The sequence below is a fragment of the Lonchura striata genome, chromosome Z, assembly GCF_050655825.1.
Source record: "Lonchura striata isolate lonStrDom1 chromosome Z, ASM5065582v1, whole genome shotgun sequence".
NCBI lineage: Eukaryota > Metazoa > Chordata > Aves > Passeriformes > Estrildidae > Lonchura > Lonchura striata.
Window position 1 is genome coordinate 63425962 of NC_140740.1, and position 24593 is coordinate 63450554.

At 35.8% G+C, this 24593-nt stretch overlaps 1 protein-coding gene across 1 annotated transcript in view; it reads left to right on the forward strand.

Annotated features, from left to right (window-relative positions):
* Window positions 1-17447, forward strand: part of LOC110470681 (guanine nucleotide-binding protein G(q) subunit alpha) — a 117132-nt gene extending 99685 nt beyond the window's left edge. The window contains exons 6-7 of the mRNA XM_021530526.4: window positions 5606-5759; window positions 9143-17447. Of these exons, the coding sequence (XP_021386201.1) occupies window positions 5606-5759; window positions 9143-9333 (345 nt within the window). The 3' untranslated portion in view covers window positions 9334-17447. The remainder of the gene's footprint in view (window positions 1-5605; window positions 5760-9142) is intronic.
* Window positions 17448-24593: the final 7146 nt, after the last annotated feature.

The window sequence follows — 24593 nt, forward strand, 5'->3', positions numbered from 1 at the left end:
GAAGATAGTGAACAAAATAAAGGAATTGTTCCTGAGCTCTGTTTGAAATGGCCTCTGACTGCATTTGTGTTACTCATCAAAATATTTGTACAACCATTGCAGTTTTTATGAAGATGACTAGTTACAGCAGTAGAGCTACAAGATTATACTTCATACTCCTGGCAAAAATGCGAAGCATTTCCAATTTTGATACTGTATTTACTTTTTTACATTGTGGAGGACTCTGCACTTACCTCCCACTTCCTCATTTCCTCTACGGTTTCCCAGTATTTGCATAGCAACTTAAATTTTTAGCCAAGAAATACACTGTAGATCTTTTAGTACAGCTTGACATTGCTTCTAAGAAAATAATTGCTGGAGGTCTTAGATAATAGAGAAATTCCAAGTTAATATAGAGTTGTATATAAAAAACATATACAATGAAAGGTTTTGGTTTTTTTTAGTTTCAACAAAAATAATAGAGTCCATGACAGTGCCAGTAAGCTTCTGAAATATTAACCTCTGCTTTTTCTGAAGCTCTCTAGCATCAATATCTCATTTTCTACCATTGTCATCTCTGAATACCCTGTGGTTCAAATAAGCATTTTTGCCAGCATATACAAGTTACATACACAAGTTGTTTACTGAAAAATGCATGTTTGTTTATCTCCTTGCCACCTTATCTCTCACTGCATTCCAACAAAATGTAGTTCCTAGGAATATGTGAAATCCTAATTTTTTTTAACAGACACTACTTGAATTGCTAACATTATTTTTAAAGAGAAAAGTAATTACTACATTTTTCGTTCAGTGTGTGAGTTACAGTATGCCCACTAGATGCCACTCTAGATAGTCGTAAAGACAATAATGAAACAATAGTGAAACTTCACTAGTGCTCCTGTTTTTTCAGGTTAATGTTTTACTAAGTGCTTTTAGCTGTGAAATGCTGCTTTCCCTTCACTGGGTACCAGCTGATTCAGCTTTTAAATGCTGTTTTAGCACTCTTGCATGTATTCTTCAGGATGTGAGAGTTGAGTACTTATACATTACCCCAATTTTATTATTTCTCTAATTGTAGGAGTAATTGCATTTTTCCAGAGCAACAGATAGCGAAGAGAATTTCAGTATTTACATCCAAACTAGAAATCCATAATTTTAATAGGAAAATTGAAAGTGGACCTACAAAAATGAAATTGGAAGGAAGTATACTCCTTTTTAATCCATTAAAATTTAAGGAAGTATAGGTTTGATCTTGGATAAAAATGTGGGAAACATGGTTTTACTTTCCAGTATAAAGTATTTTATATAAGAGGTACTTGATATAAATTATATTTTATTTTTGTCTCATAAAAACATTTCTAGTCATAAAGTTGGACAATCATGTAATTTGTTAGTAAGTACAGTGTTACAGTGTTTTTTCTTGCTTATTTATTTAAATATTAGGATAATTTTGTCCAAGATTAATCTGTTCATAGTTAACAAATTCACTATTGGAGTATGTCTGCTGTATTTCTTACCCTGTTTCATAATGATGTTTTTACATTAGACTGGCAACTGTCAGGTTGTATGGAAGATTGAGAATTTTACACTGGCATCTGTATATCTTAACAAGAAAAATAGAGGAACAGCTGGTGATGTCAATATATTTTTACGTAATTTGGGATTGACTGCAGGCAAAAACTGAGCAGTGAAGTTGCCCAGGCCAGCAGATCTTTAGGGATGGTGAAGACAGTATCCTGCTGCTCATTTTCCATGTGCCAAGCCAGGGTGGCTATGATGAGCTCTTGCTGCTGTTGAACAGGGGTTGCTGTTGAAGTTTGGCTTCACTGCTGACATTGGCTGTCAGCTACTGAGAAAGCCTTGGGCCACATCCAGCTGCACATTTCTGCATGTTACTTATTTGTTTCTATCTGCAGCATTTTTTTGTTGAAGCTGAAATAAGATTTTTCTGGAAACAATTTGGTGAGATAGCACTACTCATAAAAGGAGATTTAAGTACTTGGACGGACTAGTAACTATTGCCTGCTCCACATTGTTGGTTTTTGGGTTTTTGTTTGTTGTGGTGGTGTTTTATAGGGGGTTTTGTTTTGTTGGTTTTCTTGTGTTTTTTGGCAGGAGTTGTTTTGGGGGTTTTTTGTTTTGTTTGTTTTGTTTTTTTGAAGAGCCACACTGTCTTGCTTCATTTGGCAAAGCTTCCTTCAAATTGCATCTGACAGAATCATTGCCGGTCTCTTTCTATACTCCTTGTAATTCTATCCCTACTTCCAGTGAAAATACCATAACATGAAACTATCTTTTACACAAGAAACAGTGCATTCTGTTAAAGTTTTTTTTCAGAACAATAGTTTGACCATATGATCTTGTGCTTAATTAAACTGATAAAAAATATTATGGCACATATGTTCAATAAAGGAAGAGAGTGAGCATGCAAAGGAGTGAGCTATCATTAGAAACAGAAAACCAGTATAAGACAAATTTTAGAGGATAATAAGCAGTATTGCTGGAGGAATTTACTCTGGCATAAAAATTGTTTTTGTCTGCTGTGACAACCATAAAAGTTGAATTGCCCTTAGTAATTGGATAAACAGAGATATGAAAGACAGCAGAAAATTAAGCAGAGATTGATAGGTCAAAAATTAATATCTTCAAATTTTTGCTTAATTAGTCAGTCATAGTAAATTAATGAAATCGTTATAGCATTTTAGTATGTTATGGCAAACTGTATTTCTTTATACAGACAAAATTTATTTGAAAATCTCTAGGCCATTTTTCAATTTCTACAAAACATCTGTGTGAGAACTTTGGCTTTGCTTTGGGGCCTTATGTGGTGGTGAAATTCTTTTTCTAACCTGTGCTTCCACAGAAAAACTCCGCAGGCTTTAGCTGTTCGGTCTCAAGGCAGTTTATTGCTAGTTATCTAACAGATTATGTTCTTGGACTGCAGCTATTTGATCAGTGGCCTGGGTAGAGGCACACACACACCCTGACATCCTCTCTATCTGCTGTCTTCTTCGTCTCCCTCTCCGCCCAGGGCTGCTGCTATCTTTTATAAGATATATTACGTATAACATGTTTACAATTATTCCCCAATACCTACTACTTACGTTGCTAAGTGTTTTTCTACTCTAAACCAATCTGTGAGTGCCAACATCACTAAGAACATGGAGGTAAGGAAGAAGAAGGAGGAAGAACAGGATTAGCCCACTTTTCTCTATTTTAGAACTTTTGACTTCTATGTACAAGTGAAAACCCCCCTGTACATGTGCTAAAACCCCCCTGTACAATATTAAAAAAATTTCACCTCTACTTTGTAACTACTTTTACTATACTATCTAACCTTTTGTGATTGCTTATTCCACCTCCAAAGTTAATAATTTATTCCATAGCTCAAACTCAAAATCACAGCTGTTTTTCAGTTGCCTGCCAAGGTCTAGAATGCTTCTAACCAAGGCCTAGAACCTCTAAAAATGTCTAAAAGACATTTTAAGTTCCCACACATCTGCAGACTACAGCTGTAAATGACAGCATATCAAAATGTCAGTTTATCCTCCTTAATACAATTTGCTTCCATTTCCCTTTGAAATAATATGCAAAGGGTTTATAAATACAATTTCATGGTCACCTATCTGTTGGGAAAAGCATGGAGGGCCCAGAGTCAATGTCCTGTGAAGACAGTGTGAGGCACCTGAGCTTGTTTAGTCTAGTGAAGAAGACACTAATACTTGCTAACAAGTATTTCTGGAGTTGCAGGTATTCCATGGAGGTGGACCATATAACAGGTATAACTATACTAGGTAGTTCCCATTGCCTTTTCTTAAGGTCTTGTTAAGAGAAGGAGTGTATATAAAATGTTGAGAAGAAAATACCATCTTTTTAACAGCTTGTCTAAGGAGTTATGTTTTATGTTCAGCTGTGTTGACATTAGAGTTTCTTTCCTTTCAGAGTGAAATCCTGGCACTGTTGAAATCAGTATGAGTCATGAGAGCTGACTGCATGAAAGCAAAGTTTTATTACTCTGCATTAGTTTCCCAGTATATAAATTCAGCTATTTATTTTCATGCACTACAGCAACATGCAATAAAGTTTAACAGACCAAATCATCAGCTTTTGCTACAAAATTGAATTAGCTTACTATTTGGGGTTTTTTTTTCCTTTTTTGTTTTATGTTTGTTTTGGGTTTTTCAAGTTCCCATTCATGTTTATGTCGGCCTCTCTAAAATGCAAATTAATGGAAGTAAATATACACTTACAGCAAAAGTTTCTGAGTTATCTGACAGATTGTTGTATGGCTCATCAACAGCAGAATCTTCAGGATTCACGTTCTTGTCATTCTCTGGAGTTCCATTTTGTGGTGAAAGCCTTTTCAGGGGGCTGCAGCTTTAAATAATAGTAAAAGGAGTAAGTTAGTTCCTGTGTTACAAACCATATTTGCTCTGGCTCTGTATTAACCACATCAAGTCAGCCTAAGAGTTCAGACTGTAACATGATTCTACAATGACAAAAGAGTTTTAGACTATAAATAACTGTAGGCTTTGCTGGTATTTCAGCTATATTGCAAAGTGGTTTCAAGAGCAGCCAAGGAATTAAAGGCTAATCCAGTGGCGTTGTTACCAAAAATCAATAAAAATAAATGTAGCCCCAATGTAAGCATTAAGAAACAGGCATTTTTTACTTGACAAGATGCATGAGGGGATAGCTCCTCCAAATACTGTGCATGCTGAGTACAGGATATTTTATATACTGTATTTTATATACATATTCATTAATTTTCCCAGTAAAAACATACATATGATAATAATTTCCCCAAAATCCTTTACATGTGGTCCCTCCCCTCTGTACATGCATTCTTTTGTCCTGGGGTTCTCTTTGGTGGTACCTGCTGGCCAGCAACTCCAAAGTCATACCTAACTGCCTGGTGAACTGGTAAAGGTTAACATAACTAGGCTGCCTGGTTGCTTTACAATTTTCCTTCCTACAGAATAAGTGTTGTGTTCTTCCATAGGCTAGTGGGTTCTGAACAATAAGCATTGTGTTCGTCCAGGTGCAAATAATTCTTCATCTGGCAACAATGCTAGAAACAAAGTTAACTATTTACAGTTTTTAAAAATTCAATGTCATAAACCTTTGATATTGACAAAATATTCTCAGCTTTTAAATTTGCTTGCAATTATTTTAAGCTGATCTCTAAGTATTGCTGAACTCTGTATTCAAAATTTGGGAAGGCAAGTAAAATAAATAATGTTCTTAAACCTTTAATTGGTTGCCTTGTGGTGTTGCATATGTCTCTACCATTAATTATATACATTTCAAAAGCCACCAGTATGCTGGCCGATTGTAACTGCATATTCAGATTTTGCAAATAGTCCTGTTAAAACTTTCATGTTCTTGACTAGTGTTTTAAAGAATACTTATGTTTAACTAGCTGAATTATGAGGCAAAAGGAAGATGCCTCAATATTTAATTTACTGTTTGCTTATTACTTTCAGTTTAATTAATTGGATCTTATATATTGTAGGAAAGTGCAAAACAAGAAATGGATCCTTTTGCCAAATGGAGTGAAAACACATGAATTTATTTAAAAAAAAAATTCATCACCACCAAAATTCTGCTCTCTTTTATATTCCAGAATCGAATGGAAGAAAGCAAAGCACTCTTTAGGACAATTATCACATATCCATGGTTCCAGAACTCTTCAGTTATTCTGTTCTTAAATAAGAAAGATCTTCTGGAGGAGAAAATTATGTACTCCCATCTAGTTGATTATTTTCCAGAGTATGATGGTAAGTATAATGATATCAAGGCTCATTTTGTATTTACACTGTAGTACTGGCAAATTGTGCTAGCCTTGACCAAATGCTAGACAGATCCTTTGGTATATTCCTTTAAAAAAATACTAAAAAAATGTAAAATGTGATTGAACTTTTGTGGACTTTTTAGATTGCTAATATTTTGGTTTATACTGCAATGACTTGTGGGTGGGATGGCAGAACCTCTATTGGGAAATTTTTGACTTTTAGATGAGTATTGTCTTATTAGTAGTGAACCATTTTCTGTCTTTTTTTAAAAATTAGGGTGAAATACAACAGTTAAAAATAAATAGAAGCATACTCCTTAATTGTACATATAGTCTTCTATATTTTTATGTTTGCTTTTATGTAAGATTGAATACCTAAGGAGAAGTGTCATAAATTCTATGTAACATTCAGAGCAACCACCCCTTCTACGTTTTTATTGTACCTTTTAAAATTGTGTTTTAATTTTACATTGATTACGTGAAGTTAATATGTATGACCATAAAAAAAATTGTAGGCTGTATAAGTGTTTCTATTAAAGCTGTACTTTCAGGAAGTTCTCATGAGGGGAAAAGGTACATATTTTGAGGTAACTGAGGGGAGGAGGCCTTGGTAACAGAGAAAAATCAAACTCATATAGTAAGAGGCTAAAGAACTAAATGTTCCTTTTTTTTTTAAGAGAGAATCAATTTTGTCCCCACCAGACAGAATAGCTGATTGAGAAGCTGGGGAAAAAAATTAAAATTCATGTTCAAATATGGAAAGTAATAACGGGAAAAATATACTTCTTGTTTTCTGTTAAAGAGGACGAGAACAGTAAAAAGCCTGCAGGATCAGATCACACTATTTATGAGTCAGTGTAAATTTAGTTTCATAGTAATGTACAGAAGAGAACTGGCAGTTGAATAGAAATATGCTTGTTCTTTTGAATTTAATTTGTGTAACAAGTGATGACAAAGCCTGTGTAAAATGCTTTTCTGGGGAAAAAAAATAATTCAAACAGTTCAAAGAAACTTTGTTTTTCTTCTCTGTTGTCATTGGTGAGGGGAAAAAACCATTATGGACTATCAAGGATGTGGGAGTCAAAACCTGCAAGTCTTCGAGAATCTCTTGTTTCCTAATTCTGTGGATCTTGCAGGACCTAACTCCAGAGAAAAAGTTACAGTATGATATGATTGCTTCTGGTGGCAGGGTGGAGTCTGTGGCTCGCAGAGGTCACCACATGGTCCCCTCTTCTATCCCAGTACAATGGGCCTATGGGAAGTGGGAGATATGAGGAAGGTATCAGAAATAGGTATTTTAATGCTGGATTGCTTCTCTCACCTTCACAAAGTAGCTTAGGGATGGGAACTGCTGTCCAGGGTGGCAAATTGGATGGATTAAATTAAGGAGTTCTGCTGCACAGTGCATTAGTAAGAGCTTTGAAAGGGAGCCCAAGCTGTGCTCCTAGGTCAGTGTGTCACATGAAGCCACACTTTGTATGCTAGTACTAGGCAGCTGACTCACAGGCTGGGAGAGGGAGAGAGGGCAAACACAAAAAGAGAAGAGAAAAATACTGATGAAGCACTTGCTACATAGATATTCATGGTATCATATAGAGCCATTTGTTGAAAACTGCTGATTAGGGGAGAGCAGTGGGCAAGAAAGCTACTAATTCATATGATAGTTCTTTTCTAGAACCACTTTGCCATCTGAATTTAAAATTAACTCACTCAATTTTTTTTAAGTTCTTGAGATCATAAACATACTTCTCTCTGCTTGAACCTCAGTCAGATAAAAGTTTAAATAACGTAAGAGAGAGTAGAGGTGTGCAAATTTGGGTATATCTCTGAATAGGCCAATAGATCTTGAGAAAATGCTGTGTGTAGCTACTGTGAAACTGTTTAACAAAATTCTAGGAAACTGTCTAAAAAATGAAGTGATTTATTTTGCGGAAATCATTGTCTTTGGAAGCCCAAGAATTTTCTTCATAAATACTTACATATATATGTGCTATTGTGAGACTTAATATTGCTGCTCTTTATCTATAATAGAGTCGAGTGACCAAGCTAAAGGCTTGAGCCAGTTGTGTTTTAGAAGCTGTAGAAGTGTTGGACAGTCCTCTGTCCTGCCTCAAAGAGCTTATTATCTGTTTATACCCCTAAATCTCAGAAAATGTGTAATCTATGTATGTATGTACATATATGTACATCTGTTCATGTGCATACACCCATTTACTGCCAAAGCTTACGCCCTTTCCACACAGATTTGCAGCACACCAGAAAGTATCTGCTTTCTCTTTCATGCATTGCCTTCCTAAATTTTACAGTTACACAATTTGGGAGTGTCACAAATTTTAAGCTTGAAGTATTAAAAATTAGGTCTGTTACCAAGTTTTTAAAATGCCTGGACATGTACTGGGCATAAAACTATTGATTTTATAATTACTGAAGGACAGACCCATAACATCTGGGTGCTGGTATTTGTCTTGCTGTGTAACAACAGGACAAATGAAGTAAATAGGAGGAGGTAGCAGGGCAGAAAATGTGTGTTCTGTAGAAACTGACATTTCAGAAGCATGAGAGCAAGGGAACAATGACTTTCGGTGGCAGCACTAGAAAATGGGATAGGATTCACCAGCATGTGGCTTATGTTCTTGCTCTGGACTGCTCTTTTGGCTGTGAACATGAATGAATCCTCACTCTTCGAGGCTGGAAGTAATTACCTTCTGTAATCTTTTAGTTTAGTTTGGTTAGATTGACTCTGTCCTTTTGAGAGTTACAACTTTAATTTAGATCTGATAGGATCATTAGCATACATAAGTTAGATATCAGATAAAATACTAGATACTTTAAGTTGATTAGAACATGAGCCTTTTACAGACAACAGTTTCAGCTGGAGAGCAGCTGTGTATTTTATTATCACTTAAAGTAAATTAAGTTCTGTTGATGACAGTGTCAGACCCAGTTCAAGATATAATTTCTCTGTGCTTCCTCCTAAAATCCATATGGAACTAGTAAATTTTGCAGTGCTAAAAAAACTGAAGTATAATTTAAATATAGTATGTTTAGACTGAACATTCACCATTTCTACTAACTTTTAAAAGATTTAATTATATAGCTAATTTTTTTAAAGCAGGAGATTTATCTTGTGAAGAAAAGATAGTCAGCAGTGAAAGAGCAGCTCTGACTTGGTGAACATCTGAAATTTCTTTCCATCTTTATTTTTAATAGTTCCTACCACAAGGAATACAGCCAGTATATGATACTATTGATTAGTAAAAGGTTCCCCATCTTCTTTTAGGTGGGGATCACAGACAAAACCTTCCTTATTTTCTTTTAAAGGAGTGGAAATACAAAATAGGCTTTAAGAAAACTGAATTTTTCTTACAGGACCACAACGGGATGCACAGGCAGCGCGAGAGTTCATCCTGAAGATGTTCGTAGACCTGAATCCAGACAGTGACAAAATTATCTACTCTCACTTCACATGTGCTACAGACACAGAGAACATCCGCTTCGTCTTTGCTGCTGTCAAGGACACAATCCTACAGTTAAACCTGAAGGAGTACAACCTGGTCTAACTGTACCTGGGGCATCCTCCAAAACCAACTTTCTGTGATTGAAGACATACAAGAGGGACTGTATTATAATCTGTGAAAACAATTTGCATAATACTAATTTATTGCTGGCCTGGACTCTGTGAATGTCCACAGAGTTTGTAGTTAATATTACAATTTTATTTAAAGTATGTGGAGGAAAAACAAAAGATGCTGAAGTACATTCACAGCACATTTCCTCATTTTTTAGGTAAAACCGTGTGACTCAATGTGTTTCAAATTCTCAGTCATACATTTACAAAAGATAGCAGTTTTTTGCTATTGAAGCAAAATCAAGCTGGTTTCCTCTTTACCTTACCCTTTCTCTCCCCCTCCTTTCCTGCTCCCCATATCTTTTAAAAGGTACAATGGCCATTTTTTTCCCCCAGTTGCATTCCTGGGTGAAATATTTTCTGTTGAATTATCTGGTCAGGAAAACACTATCATCACAGTTTTAAGTCATCAGTCATCCTAATTTTATAGTGTGTACTTTCTTTGAAGGATCAAAATAGTATTGATACTGTGATTTTTAAATTCTTTACATGGGTGTCTTCATTCTGTCTTCACTTCTGAGACTAGAATATTGGGATTGTAAAATAGAATTACAGTTGTCTAAGGATCATAAATGTAACCGTAGTTCTACAGTTAAGAAAGGTGCACAGAAGACAGTAATGAAGTAATTAGGATACAATCTGGGATGTACATGGAATATGTTAGAACCTCTTTTTAATTGCCATGTGCCATTTTTTCTCTCTTATTTTATTCACAAATGCCAAATAGAAAAGTCATAGACACTACATTTTCCCCAGTGGCTGCAGTCTGAAACAATGTTTTTCTCAGTTGTGTGGGGTGTTTTTTCTTAAGTTAGAGCTTTTTTAAATGTTCGTTTTCCACAGTAGAAAAATTATTTTTATTGTACAAAATTCATGTTGCCAAATCTGGCTTTTTATAAAACCAATGCGCTTGAAACATATGCTGATTGAAATGCCAAATGGATGGGTTGGGAACTGACCTGATTGAATCAACTGCCAAATGATTAACACACAGTTTCAGCTTATGTGTTCCTTTTTTTAGAAAGTGTACCATTTTCTAATGCCAAAACCAACATGTAAGTGAATATTCTATAAGGTGTACCATGGTAATTTCTTTTGTACCCGGATGTAGTCTAGTAATTTAAAGATAATGTAGATCTCTCATTTTGTAAGTCATGACATGAGATTGTTTTCTGTAATAATGTCAAGGCACCTTCAGTTGTGTTACAAGAAGTTATTGATGAGAGATCACATTCAGGAACCTTTTTTGATAAGGTTAATTGTTAATTGATTCACAGGCATTTGATAGGCTTTTATGCAAAAAAGCCTCTCTCAGTGTTCTTTAGAAGAGATTTATAAATGTAAATGAAGTAGTGAGAAAATCATTCTTGAAATTTAAATGTGCAATTTTTAACAACAAAAGTGCAGCACACATTGTTGAGCCTTTATTCTGCAGCTTAGGTTGAAAGGTTTTTTGATCAGGTGCAAGATTGCTAGCTAGAAAACTCTGTGTAGAGTTCAGACATGTAATTGGATTGATTATCTTTGATGCCAACGGGCACTAGAGTGCACTTAACACAAAAATGGCTGTCACTTAGCAGCAGATGGGAGGTGAAAAAATAATGGTTTATTAGTTGATTACCAAAGTTAACAATTAATACTAATGAGATATTTTTCATCTGAAACCCTCCCAAATCCAAAAGAACAATAATAAGAAGAGTTGCTATTTTTTGCTCCCTCTAAAAACACCTTGTAATTTAAAACTGGTTGTAGGTATAGTGCAATTATGAATGCTATAATCATTGTACATACATATATATATATATATATATATATATATGGCAGCATCCATATTGGCTTTGTAATCATTAATTTTTGGCAAATTGAATGTGCTGTATTGATATGTATCTATGTAATTGTATTGTATGTCTTATAGCTAATTCACATTTTAAATAATGTTATTTTATTTACTTTTTTAAGAGAGAAGAATGTAAATTTTGTCAGTTTCTTTCTGACTAGGGATTTGTTGTTGTTTTTATTTACAAAAGAAAATACTATAGTACAGAGCGGTACTAGCATCGTGCTGTATAAAATCATTTGCACATTCCTGAGTAGAATTAAATTTGAGACACCAAGACAGAGATGATTCACATTCAAAACAGTGCTCAAATCTTGTCAGGGCTTTATACAGCTGTAAAAAATAATTCTATTAGAAGAACTTATGCTATTATATCTCATATTGGAACATAAACTTTAAATAGAAATTTATTTTTTTATTTGACTGATTTGCATTAGGATGCTTTCACTTTTCTGATACTTTTATTGGAAAAGTAAATTCAGAGATATTTCAAACTGTTGTACCTAAGTACAAATGCATATATGCTGTTGCCCTAAAAATACCATGATAAAACACAAAATATTAGCTCAGTCTTTCAGAAACTGTGGAAACCTTTGGTGTAAAAACAACAACCAAAAAGTCACTATTGTTAATGATTTTAAGGAAGTAAAGTGTTTTATTTAATTAAGCTAAAGCAGGTAGATCTAGATTATAAAGAGTGACACTGACATTCTTAATAGGGGATCAGAGCAGTGACTCTTTCTTACATACAGCTTAACAGAATTGGTCCTGATCATGCTATAAATGCAACAGAGCTTTTGTTTTTACAGTTCTGCTTTTGATAATATCCCTTTTTTACATCTGGGAATACATTGCCCACACTGGATTCAGTGCTATAAATGGAACTGTAGTCAAAAAAGGGAGAAAAAAAAAAAAAAAAGAGGGAAAAGAAGAAAAAAAAAATACAAACACAACCAAACAAAAAGCCTAGACAGTGGTGTCTAACAAAAGTTTGGGGTTTTTTAATTTTTTTTTTTTTCCGTATGGGATATTGGATGGGGGAGAAGGAAATGTGGTTCCAAGTTTTGTATAAAAACAAAACAAAAGTTTACTCATGCTTTATAGTTATATTGTGATTGCAAAAGTTTTCAAGAGTGTGTGCCACTAGGCTATTTTCTGGTATGTTTTTAGGTAAGTTGAACCTGTGGCAATGCTTAGATCATTTGAGCATGTTCTGGGAAAAAAAAAATATTTGGCATGTCAAGGCAAGCTTTACATGAATCACCTAACACAGCATTGCAGTATGACAGTTTACAAAACATTTTCTTTTTAAATAACACAGCTGTTCCCACTTGTAGTGTATTCCATTGTGGTGGTGGTGGTGTTGCTGTTGTTTTAATTGGTGGTTTCTACTATGCCTTATAGTGCTTAAGTCCAGAAGTCTGTGCCTCTAACATGCAGCTGAAGGCAAAAACATGAAGACAGAAACCCTTTTAACTTTGCCAAAATGATGTGTTTCCTTTGAATGTTTTAAATGGGGGAGGAGGGAAGGAAAATGTCTTGGGAACCTGTGTATTCTTAATGTTCACTAGCACAAGAAAGCTGTAATATGTGTTTTACAGAAACCTGGAACTTGCCTTTTCACAAATTAACTGTCACTGTCCTTATAGATGTAGGATGCAGCTATAAGGGCAGTTTACTTTTTATAATTCAGTCTCTTTTGATTGTCAAGGTGTATGGACTGTACTTTTTAATCATACTGCCACATGATTGTGAATCACTTTTTAAAGTTTGAAAGTGGAGAAGAGACTTTTAATGCTGGATAACAGTCAGAATTGACTGCATGATTTGCAAAAACTATAGGGGGGAAAAGGGCTGCATATAGATATTGCTAGACTCCCAGCCTTGAGTTGTAAGGTGCAGAAGACTTTCAGATTACTCAACCTCATGACCCTTTTCTTGTTAAACATTCTTTGCAGAAGAATGAAGTATTAGGAGAAAACAAATACATGTTAATCCACATGAAAAAAAATAAAATTTAGACATTTAATTTATTACATGTGCTGCTATTCTTGGAGCTCTGTGCATAGTTACCCTGCAAACTATTACATTAGTGAACTAATGAAGTGTTCACATATTAACAAGGCCTACACATGACCTACCTCTAGTTAAGAGATTAGTAAAGTAGCTATGTTTTGGAGAGACTGACATAAATAATTTAGAAAATTTATATGTCCTGGTATTTAATTAACTGTGGTATTTTAGAAATTGACACTTTTACAAATATGGTCCCTCTTTTAACATAAACCATAAATTCTAGAATGTAATAGACATTAAACAGCTAAAGCCTTTGCAACTTGTTAGTTTAGTAGTGTTGCAAAACAATAGCTTATTTTGAGAAGTGGAGCTACTGATATTTTTTCTGTTTTGCCTTTTGGTTATCTGTAGCATTTTGAGTTCTATCAGTCAAACAAGACATTTTTCTATCTATTCAATACATTGGGGTCACAATTTAGATGATTAAAGAATTTTACTGTAGGTTTGCTTTTTCACAGTAGCCATGCTCAGATAAATAGAGAATAGAGATTTTGAAAACAGTGTAAAAGATACATAAAGTTTAATGTAAATTATTTGAAGTTTTTTTGCTCTCAGAATACAGTTTAAGCTGATTTCCTCGTTTACAATGCTGCAGGAAATCCTTATTTCACCAGTTCTTAATATTTTTATTCTTTTATGGAAGGAGTGTCAGATGCATTTTTAAACTTAAGAGTATTTAAAAATAATATTTGCTGTTCTTGAAGTGTCACTTAAATGCATGTATTGTGTGTTGCTTGAGGGATGGAAATAGGTTTTTTTGAAAAACTAATATTGTACAGTTTCTGCCCCTCAAAGATGTTGGTTAAAAATACAGTATTTTCGGGCCATATCTTCATATTATATCATCTTCATTCCTCAAAATTTAGTTTTTCTGGAACATTTGGACTTACTGCTCTCCCAAAATGCTTCTTATTATGGTAAATGCTGGAGAGATGTAATTACTTCAAAATTGCTTTTTAATTATACATACTCCATCATCGTCTAAATATTACAATTTCCAGAGTATCTTTCTAACAGCCAGATGTTCAAAACATTTAGGGTGTGTTACAGTGGAGAAGGTAATTGGACAGTATTATAAAAAGTTTGGGGTTTTTTTTGGCTTGTGTACAATGGAAACTCAGAAGCATGGGAGAAAAGAAAACCTGTGTCTCGGGAAAACTCAGACTTTGCAGGCAGGAAAATTTCTTAAGGAGTTTTGGATGATTGCAGTACTACTGCAAGAGTAGTGTGTTTCTTAGGTCTTTTTGTTCACCTATGTCATGATAGGAGTAACAGAAAGAGGCCTATGTGCTGCTTTTCAGGAATTTGACTCTTACCTGGTCAATAACCAGTGGATGTTAGATCATCATTACTGAAGAAATAGTATTTCAGGCAAGTTGCAAAAATTAGTTGGTTCTCTATTAAGTGAATGAAACAGCTGAGGTAAGAATCCTGGAGGGCAAACCATTTGCCTAAGCAAAGACAAGAGTGAATGGTTCTGCATTTTTCTTTCCAGTTGCAGAGTGTATGGGAGAAGGATCAGTCACTAGGGAAGGATTTGTTTTATGTCTTGTGTCTTAGTGAAGATAATGTCAGCAAACTACAGTGTCATTGTGACCTTCAGATATGTGAAATAGAAGTAGAAACTATATCTGTGTGATAAGCTGTGCATACTTGTGATTAAAATCTTACATCAAGATGCTATGATATCTCACCCAATTACCAAGCACTTTGTAGGATATTGTCCACAAATATCTAGGAGTTCCAGAATATTTTAAAACTGTGACAAAATACACAATTGCCACATCCTCAGGAGCACACCTATATCAGTATCTGATACAAAGGTACCAGACCCCCTCTCACAGCTCATTAGAATTAAAAGGAGCTACCCTCCAAGACCTTCTCTGATCCTGGTTTTCATCTGCTCGGAGCTTTCCCTGTCCCTTATGTCAGTCCTGCTGCTTTGTCAATGAACTGGGTGGGAAAAAAAAAAATCTTACTTTTGCTCTTCTTGCTTGGCTGCTTAATTAGTCTAATTTTCAGGGATTTCAGCCAGTTTGGCTGACCAATGGTTCCAAGAAGTACTAAGCTGACCAAGTGGAATGGGTAAAATTGTGTGGCCCAAAGGCTTAGAAATGAGGAAAAGTGGGAGTAACACTTTCCTTCCTGAAAACATCATCCTAGTGCTGTAGTTTCTAAACCCTTCATTTTATGCACTATTATATATTCTGGCTTGGAAGTGTTGCACTTTTCATTTTTAAAGGCCTTGATTGCATACTTATTCTGAAAGAAAAAAAATAAAGGAATTGCAGAACAAAGAAAATTTTCTTGCTCCCCTTTAAGAATCACAAGTCTCTGTATACATGGACTAAATGCAGCTGTAGTCAGATGCCTGATGCCAAGAAGTCAAACTTAGTGTTAGGGATGGAAAAATACAAAAATTGGACTTTTATTCATCCCACCAAAAAAAAAAAAACCAAAAAAAAAGAACAAAACCCAAACAACCCAAAATTTGTTATTTTCCAGTAAGCTCTAAAAAGAAAATGTTTTCTTTCTTATTTAAAATACTGTGTTGCTGGGCATGACATTTAAGATTTACTGTGTCTTATCCAAGGCACTTCTTTCTCCATTCATACTTATTTAATATCATACTCATATATTGCTTCCTGCCATCTAAAGAAAGTACAGTATTGCTTTATGTGTATGCACTCTGAAATACTTTCTGATCCTTGTGAATTAAATTGGTCTGGTAAAATTCAACAACTGATGATGTGTAGTACAGCTGAAGAGGAACGCACTTTCTGCTTAATCTTCTTCCTCCTGCTGTTTTGATTATTTTTGGTATCTTTCATTTATCGTGTTTGCCTCAAAGAGAAGGTTTCTTGACATACCAGATTCAATTCTGGTAGTCATTGCAGAGTTGATCATACTGGCTGCATTAAAGACAAATTGTGAATAAGAACAGCTGCAGAAGATTCCTATAATCAGGGGCAGACACAATTAGCCTTTTGGGCATGCATTTCAGAAAACTATAGCACTATAGTTGGAATACAGTCACTTGAATGATGTAGTAGGCAAACATGGGCCAAATTTTGCCATTTTAATATGTCATTTTGCATTGTCAGTAGAGAGCTGTTTACTAAGATGTTGCTGAAAATTTGCCTTTTTTCCTGCAGTCCTGTATGAGGTGGTTAATGCAATGATCAGGCTGGCACTCAACTGAAGAGATGCATTAATTTGAGAATAAGTTCAAATGTATTCTTGCAGAGACTATTGCATAAGATTACTTTATATGATGCTAACAACAACAACAAAAAAAGATACTTGCATGCAGTAAATATTTAAGATATTGCACTTTTATACATTTATTATAAAGAGGAATCACTCTCTCCCTAAAAATAAAATTCTGTTTATCTCACAGTGAAGTATCTGGAGTCTCTTAACAATTGTCAATTACTTGTGCACACAAGTGTGTTTGTTGTATACTAGATGTTAATTAATCTGTTGTCACATGCTGCAGAATACTTGGTTTATTTCAATTGCTGACTTTGGAAAGGCAAAATAATGTTTTTAACAGTGTCTTGGTGACTACTCTCCTCTCTTTTTTCATGTTTTTAGGAGAACCCTCACAGTTACTGATAAGACCTTATTTATTTTAGCTCAAGAAATTAACTGATTTACTGTTATTATCAAAGTTATTTCTTCAAGTGCTTTAGAACTTCACTGTTTCATCTCACTTTGCTGAAGTTAAGCAACCTGAGTGTAATTGAGAGGCAAAAGGCTAGATATAAACGTAGTCAAATTTGATACTTCCTTTGCATAATAATCTTTTAATGTATAAATCAATTACATTACTATAATTTAACTGATGGAGCTATTCCTCTTGAAATGCAATAGGCTGTTGTGGTACTAAGAAGAAAGCAGTTGTCCTCTATCTTATATACATAATCATATTATTCAGATTCTTTACCAAATGTCGGAAGTGTTCAAATAATGTTATGTCTAATATATGTAAAAACAGCTTAATTGATTTTCAGTATTATTTAATATGGTTTCTAGAAATTGTTGGACTCTCTTGTAAGAAGTTACAGAACTGGTGCTACAAGTGGAAGATTTTTGTGGTTATGGATTAAATAATTCTCTTTTGATACATATTCACACTTATACATGCTGATTTTATTTCTGCTAATATAAAACAAAAGCAACTCCATTGTAGATAGCAAAACATAATTGTCAATTCAAAACCAGAAGAGCAAAACATTACATAGCTAGAATGTAAATACAGGGCTTAATGATAGTGTAGATAGATGATAGTGGCAATGTAAACAAACACAACAAATTTACTAACCAGAGAAAAGTTTACATAAGCTGAGAAATCATTTGTGAGTAGTTTAGTTGACTGTTCACTTGTAAAAGGTTAATAGGAAAAAAAACAAACTGGGTTTGAGTTACTTTACTAGCATCTCTCTCTGAGACTTCTTAAAACATTTTGCAGTTCAAAGCAATGTAGGTTAAAAGTTCTTTCTCCCTTACTCTGATGTTCAAGAGTTGAGAAATGCACTGTCACACTCACAATACCTACATTGTGGGATGCTTAAATGGATGCCTCAAATTGCAGAGGGGGATAATGTGCATGGCATGGAAGGCAAACCTCACGTCCCCAGTCACGCAGATTTTGGGAGTTTACTTGCAAAATACAGATAATTTAATTATTTCATTTATCTTCTCAGTAGAAAATATGTCTTCAGTATCCTAGCATAGTCTTTCTGAATTAACAATTCTTCAGTTTTTCTAATGGAAATAGGAAGAATTGTTGTCTTACCCTAGGCTACTAAAACAGCGTAACACCTTTCCTCAGCTCTCAATTATTTACTGTTTGATTTGCTGTCTTGGAGAGCCACAGGTATGACCTTTAGCCTTCTATTGCACATCAGGCAAAAAGTCAGATCCTAACCACAAGAAATTAATGATAGGGCAGACAAATTTAGCTGCTGCAGATTCATTTTCTTCAATCTATTCATACAGGCTTAGTCTTTGCTTTCAATAATTCTGTGACCAACACAGTTTAGGAGAAAATAGTTTCCCTTGTCTGCCTGGAAGTCTTTTGAGTAAAACTTCAATTCCACTCGTATCTATGGAAAACAAATCTACATCTCAGAAGAGGCTTATTTTACAGATGATTATCTGAAATTTCCAAACATTAACTTGGTAGTTGAAGGTCTGTAAGTGACAGAAGCATTAAAGGAAAGTGTGTATTTCCACCACTTAGGCTGACAAGCATTGTTTGAAGTGCTTATAGGTACGTGGAAATTGCTGTTCAGTGCACAGCGATCACCTTGGCCTGCTGTGTCAGCTGTGAACCCAAATCCCTAGACAATGAAAGCTGTAACAGAAAGTCATGGTGTCAGATGTTCCCGTGTTCAAAGCAAGAGTAGATGGGCTGCTGCTTTTGTGGAACATAATTTCTCTACATACATAAAAAACCAACCAAATAACAACAAAAAACCAAAACCACACCCAACCACGAAAACCAGCTCCAACAAACAAACAAAACCTCCCAAAGGAGCTGGGAAGACTTATGACAACCTACACACACATTCCAGAAAACAGTTTTCAGCCATATTGTTTGAGCCTCTGAGTTCCCAGGTTTATAAATATGCCACTGACTGTTGATGTTGAGCCTGCAACTACATCAAGCCTGTGACATCAGGCAGGATTCGATATGTGGTATGAAATAGATAGGTAGTGTTCTGTAAGAAGATGCGTTTCTCAAGTGGCAAAAGAAGACATAGGTAATGACAGCTGGCCATTAACCACGTACTGATACCTATGGTGAGAACAGGCAAGACACTGGAATGTGAAGCATCCACAGACCAAAGTTACTGCTGCAGGAGGGGAGGTTCTTATTGCAGAAAACTATTATGCTTGGGCCAAAAATACACAGGGAAAACAGTGTGGCATACGTCATACCACTTAATACAAGTTCCTTTGAAAATGAAAATGGTAAAGTGTGAGGCACTTTGCCAAGGCTACAAGGCTGTCATTAAATAAAACAAGTTGAGAATATATCTGTGCATATACTACCTAGCAGAAAATTCAAGAGCTGTGACATTTGGAAAATGGCATATATAAATAATGACATAAAGAATTCAACACTAAGCCAATGTCAGGCTGCATTATTTTACTTCTTTCATCAGAGACAGGTACAAATGCTTTTAAGCACATTTTTCTATTTATACATGCACATTTCTATTGACATAGCAAGCATATCCAGGCAGTCTGTGATGTCTGAGAGTGACACAGTCTTACAGATAATGCTTACCTGTGTAAAGAATTTTCAAAAAGTTATTGTAAAACCATTTTAATTTCATAGTTGTTAATGAAAACTATAAGTTGTATTTTGTTTGATTTTTTTTTTTTTTTTTTTTTTTTTTGATGTTAAGTTTATGTTTCAGGTGTTTTCTACAAGAGCGTGACTTTCTTGATATTTTACATCCAAGTACAGCTATGGTTTTGCTGCTGGCTGAAGAGGATTAGGTTTCAGAGACTACAGTGAAAACGCTGTGGTCAAGAGACCAGGAGTATCTTGCGAGAGCCAGGCTCCCCTCCTGACTCTGCCTCCTTGGGTCTCCCCAGGAGAACGGGAGGCAAGAAAAAGTGGGCGAGAAGCTTCCAGGCTGGGGCTGATGCCAGGCTGGGGGGTAAAGCCAGAGCAGCCCGTGCGGTGCCGCCCGCGGGTCGGGGGTCCCGGGACGCTGGCATCGGAGCCCGGCCGCTCCTGAGCCGCTGTGCTCCCGGTCCCTGGCACGGCAGCCCGCCTCTCGCACAGCTCCACCAGCCCCCACTTCCATCTGAGCCACGGGGCCACCACAGCCCCTCGCTGCCTCTGCGCTTCCCTGCTGGGGGTCGTGCAGCATCGCCAAAATTCAGCCAGCCCGTGTCCCCCCGGCCCCGCACGCACGCACACCCCGCTGCTCTGCACAGCGATTCCCGCCTCTGGAATGTCACCATCCGTCCGCTGCTGCCGCCAGTGAAACATCCACGGCGTCCGTCTGGCTGCCCTGTGACACAAGGTGATAGCAGGGCTTGGCAGAGCTGTTGGAGGTGCTGGGGTCATCCTCTCATTGTCGGCGTGCTCTCATCAGTCCAGGGGTGTCCTTTATTTTCCCGGATGGGAATTGTCCCTGTCCTTAGAATAAGCTGCGGTCAGTTAGTCATGCTTACGTAGTAGCCACACTTGCACTGTAGACATTATCAGCCACCTATTTATGTACCTGTGTACATATGTATGCACACTTGTGTGTGTGTGTGTATATGTATGTATTTCTTCAGAAAGTTCATACAATTTAGAATCAGGATCATTTAGGCTGGAAAAGCCTTTAAGATCACCAAGTCCAACCAGTGAGTCCAGCTGCCATGCTGACCACTAACCCATGTCTCCCTAACTGCCAAATCTACTGAGCTTTTAAATTTCTCAGACTCAGCCACTGGTGACTCAGCCACTTCATGGGGCAGACTGTTCCAGAGCCTGACAACCCTTACAGTGAAGTTTCCCTAATAGTCTTAATCTCCCGTGGCACAACCTGAGATCATTTCCTCTTGTCCTGTTGTTGTTACATTAGCTTAATACGTGACTGACCCCACCTCACTACAGCCTTCTGTCAGGAAGTTGCAGAGAGCCATAAGGTCTCCCCTGAGCCTCCTCTTCAGTCTGAAAAATCCCAATACCCGGTATTTATTACTGGTGAGAAAGGAGGGGTCCTGGAAGTCATTTATGTACTTGATACTTTGAAAATGCCAGTTTACAACAGCTTGGGAAAATTTTAAGAGATGCATGGAATAAAAAGCACACAGTTCTGCAAAGACAGACCAAAACTTTTAAGACAGTTACTGGATTAATAATGAAGATTCAGTAATAAGACAGATACTGCTGTATGATCATTTTTACTCAGTAGCAAAGGGAAGTGAAAGGCAGTACAACACAGAAAAAAGGATCTAGTTGTAAATCATCAGTATTCAAGGGTAGGGAGTATAAGAACGGTTAAAGGGAATACCAAAGGATGATGCAGCACTAAAAAAACAGATACTTTTAAGTACATTAGAATAATATTAGCAAATATCATATGTCCTACTTGGTTTTACCCAAATGGTAAAACATTAATATGAAGAGATTAGGAAGCAGGTATACCAGGTGCCTATGTCTGGTATATTTCTGAAGGGAACATAGCAAGGTGCTGTCAGGTGAGTATGATTAAATACTTTCTAATCCATTTGTCACTAAGGATAATTGTGCAAAATATTGAGCATAAGTAAACACCCTGATAAATTTTCAAAAATATTCACCTGAATGTTTACTGAGTGCTTTATGACAAACTGAACAACAGTGATTATACACAAGCTTCCTGTTCTTCCTGTTCCAGCTCTGCCATGTTTGTGATGTGATCCAGTGGAATTGCTCTCCTGCCTTCTATGGAGAGTCAATGGAGTGCAGAGAGTAAAACCAGTCCATCCAAACAGACTTGTGGGAGGTAATGCAGTTATTTTTTGGTGAAGTTTAGACTACTAAAACGAAAATATAAAAAACTTCCAAAAAGTTGATATAATTATATAAATTTAAATCTATTATATAATATTAATATATATTTATATAAAAATATAAAAAACTTGCAAAACTTCATTATATTTGCCAGCAGAAAAAACATGTATTATTTCCCAAACAATATTTAATCCAATGTTTCTAAGCTCTTCTGAATCTGCCATTACTAATGTATTTTTACCAGCATTATAAAATACTTAAACCTCAGAGAATACTGCTGCTAGGACATCACTCTAACAGGAGATGGTGGTTTTAATCTCTCTTCAGATACAGAATCATTTATGTAACATTAATCTTAATTAGTGGTTTTAATAATAAAAAGATGGAATTCTTTCCTCATACCTCAGGATTGCAGACTTATAATTAATGCACAATAAGCTCCTTCATTGCACCACACCATAAATCTTTACAAAAAAAATTAGTAAATATTAATATCAGCACGCACATGTGCATTTACTTGGGAAAATTTTCCTATGTAACCAAACATTTAGGATTTCTGAGAGTTCCTGAACTTATCCTCTCACAAGAATGATACTATGAAACATACTTCCTCATTTGGTCATCGATAATGTCTTTTTTACTTCTCTCAGGAGATAAGGTACACCACCAGTTTTATTTTGCTGTCATAATTTCTAGTTTGTTTGCAGCATTAGGATAGTGGATAACTTCACACTGCTAGATGAGATTAACCTACCATTAATTAGATCAGCAAAATCTGGCCATGATAAATCTCAGACTCCTAGTAGAAAGAAGCTTAAGCTGCTGCTGGTCGTCTCCAAAGCAGTCCTACTGAAGGACAAGTTTTGCCTTTTGAGAATTAGACTGGTTTGTGATTTTTATACAATTAATTATCCACATTCTAAGTGCTACTTTAATTTATATCCTTTAACCCAGGCATTTCTGTTAAAGGGTAAGAGTATGTTAAATAGTGTGCATTTGGAAGGTGGTTGAATCTGGAATATTTTTCAATGCACGAGTGTTTGGGGTCATTTGAACCTGTCAGACTAGTTTGGGCGAGTAAGAATGTTTCTCTGAATCTATTCCTTTTAAGGAGTGCAGCTACTGTGAGTTACTGAGCAATGACATGTACAAAGTACACAAAGTGCAAAAGAAAATAAAAAAGTCAGCTGAAGTAAAACTTTATCAAAGTGTAAAATAGCAAAACAATAGAATAGCAAAACAAACCACCACCCTAAAGAGAGAGTCACACATAGTGTTAGAGCAAAATTAAATTCATTTTAATCTCCCAGTTTTGGAATATGCATAACATTTGAGGTCTGTTTCTGTATGAATGTGTGTGTCCTACATAACTTTTTGTTCCTAAGAAAACTGGATAGAAGACATTACCAAATAAAAATCTGTCCATTTTTCACAGGTTAAAATGACCATGCTCTATGAAGGCTCAGAAAAAATAAGTGATTTCTCATTTGTCAGTACTTCTTGAGTGAATGACCGCAGAATTCTTATGGTCTTCTACCACTGCTCTCACTCATACTAGGTATGAAAATATACATAGGTAAAAATAATTAGGAAATGTATCTGTAATTTAGGAGTAAAACTAAAATATTATTGGTATCAAGTATTCTGCCTTGAAGTCCCCCGTCCATATGAACAGTACCCAGAAAGCCACTGTGAGCCATCAAAAAAAAGCCCTAAACATTTAAAAATAGAAAAACCGGTTACTTCCCCATTGAACCTACATTAACACACTTTTGCTCATGTTTTTTCTAAAACACCATTTTTCCCAGTCCTATACTCATAACCTTTTTTTAATCAACCAATTATTTCCATGTAAAGCACATTATAAAATACAAGCCTATTAAACATACAACATTTCCTTCTGCTTCCTACCTCTACTCAAAATATCACTTCTCTTCCTAGTAGTTGCTACAGAGCACTACTTCAGGGTCTTTTCTGTTGGTACCCTCCTGATTTAAAGATATTAGTCTTAAAGGAATCATAACAACAATGAAAACTTGATAAGCAGAAGAGAGCAGTAAATTATTGTGTGTGCCTCTGCTCTTGAAGAATAACAGTATGCAAACAGAAGAAGGACAGAATTACCTGTAGCTGTTTTATGATTTTGTTACAAGGTATTCACTGAAAATTACTTCTGACCATTCTACATGAGGCCAAATGTAACTGCTAATCAGCTTAACAAAAAGGGGCAATTTACAACTTTTCCGAACTGCGTTTGAACACAGCGTTTGAGCTAGATTTCAGCTATACAGGCATGTGAGACAGTGAGATGACAGTAGAATTTTCACTCCTGATGGCACAATAAAATTTTGTACTGTAATTAGCTCTCAAGAAAATCTGCAATGACACCAATCATTTACATACTCTTTTTTTTTTTTGGCAGCCTTATCAAGATTGTTGTGAGTGCATATACCTGAATGTCTGAGAGTGGGCATGACTCACTAATTAATGGTGGTTCAGCCAGAGGAGTTAAAAGGAAATAAGCTTGATTCTTGTATCTGGTCTAAGAAATACAACTGGCTGACAGATATTTTGGGTGGCTGTATTTCTCTTCAGCAGAAGTGTGCTGGTTTTGGCTGGGATAGGGTTAGTTCTCTTCACAATGGCTGGTATGGGGCTATGTTTTGAATTTGGGCTGAACACAGACTTGGTAATACAGAGATGTTTTTGTTACTGCTGAGCAGTGCTTACACACAGCCAAGGCCTTTTCTGCTTTTCCTGCTGC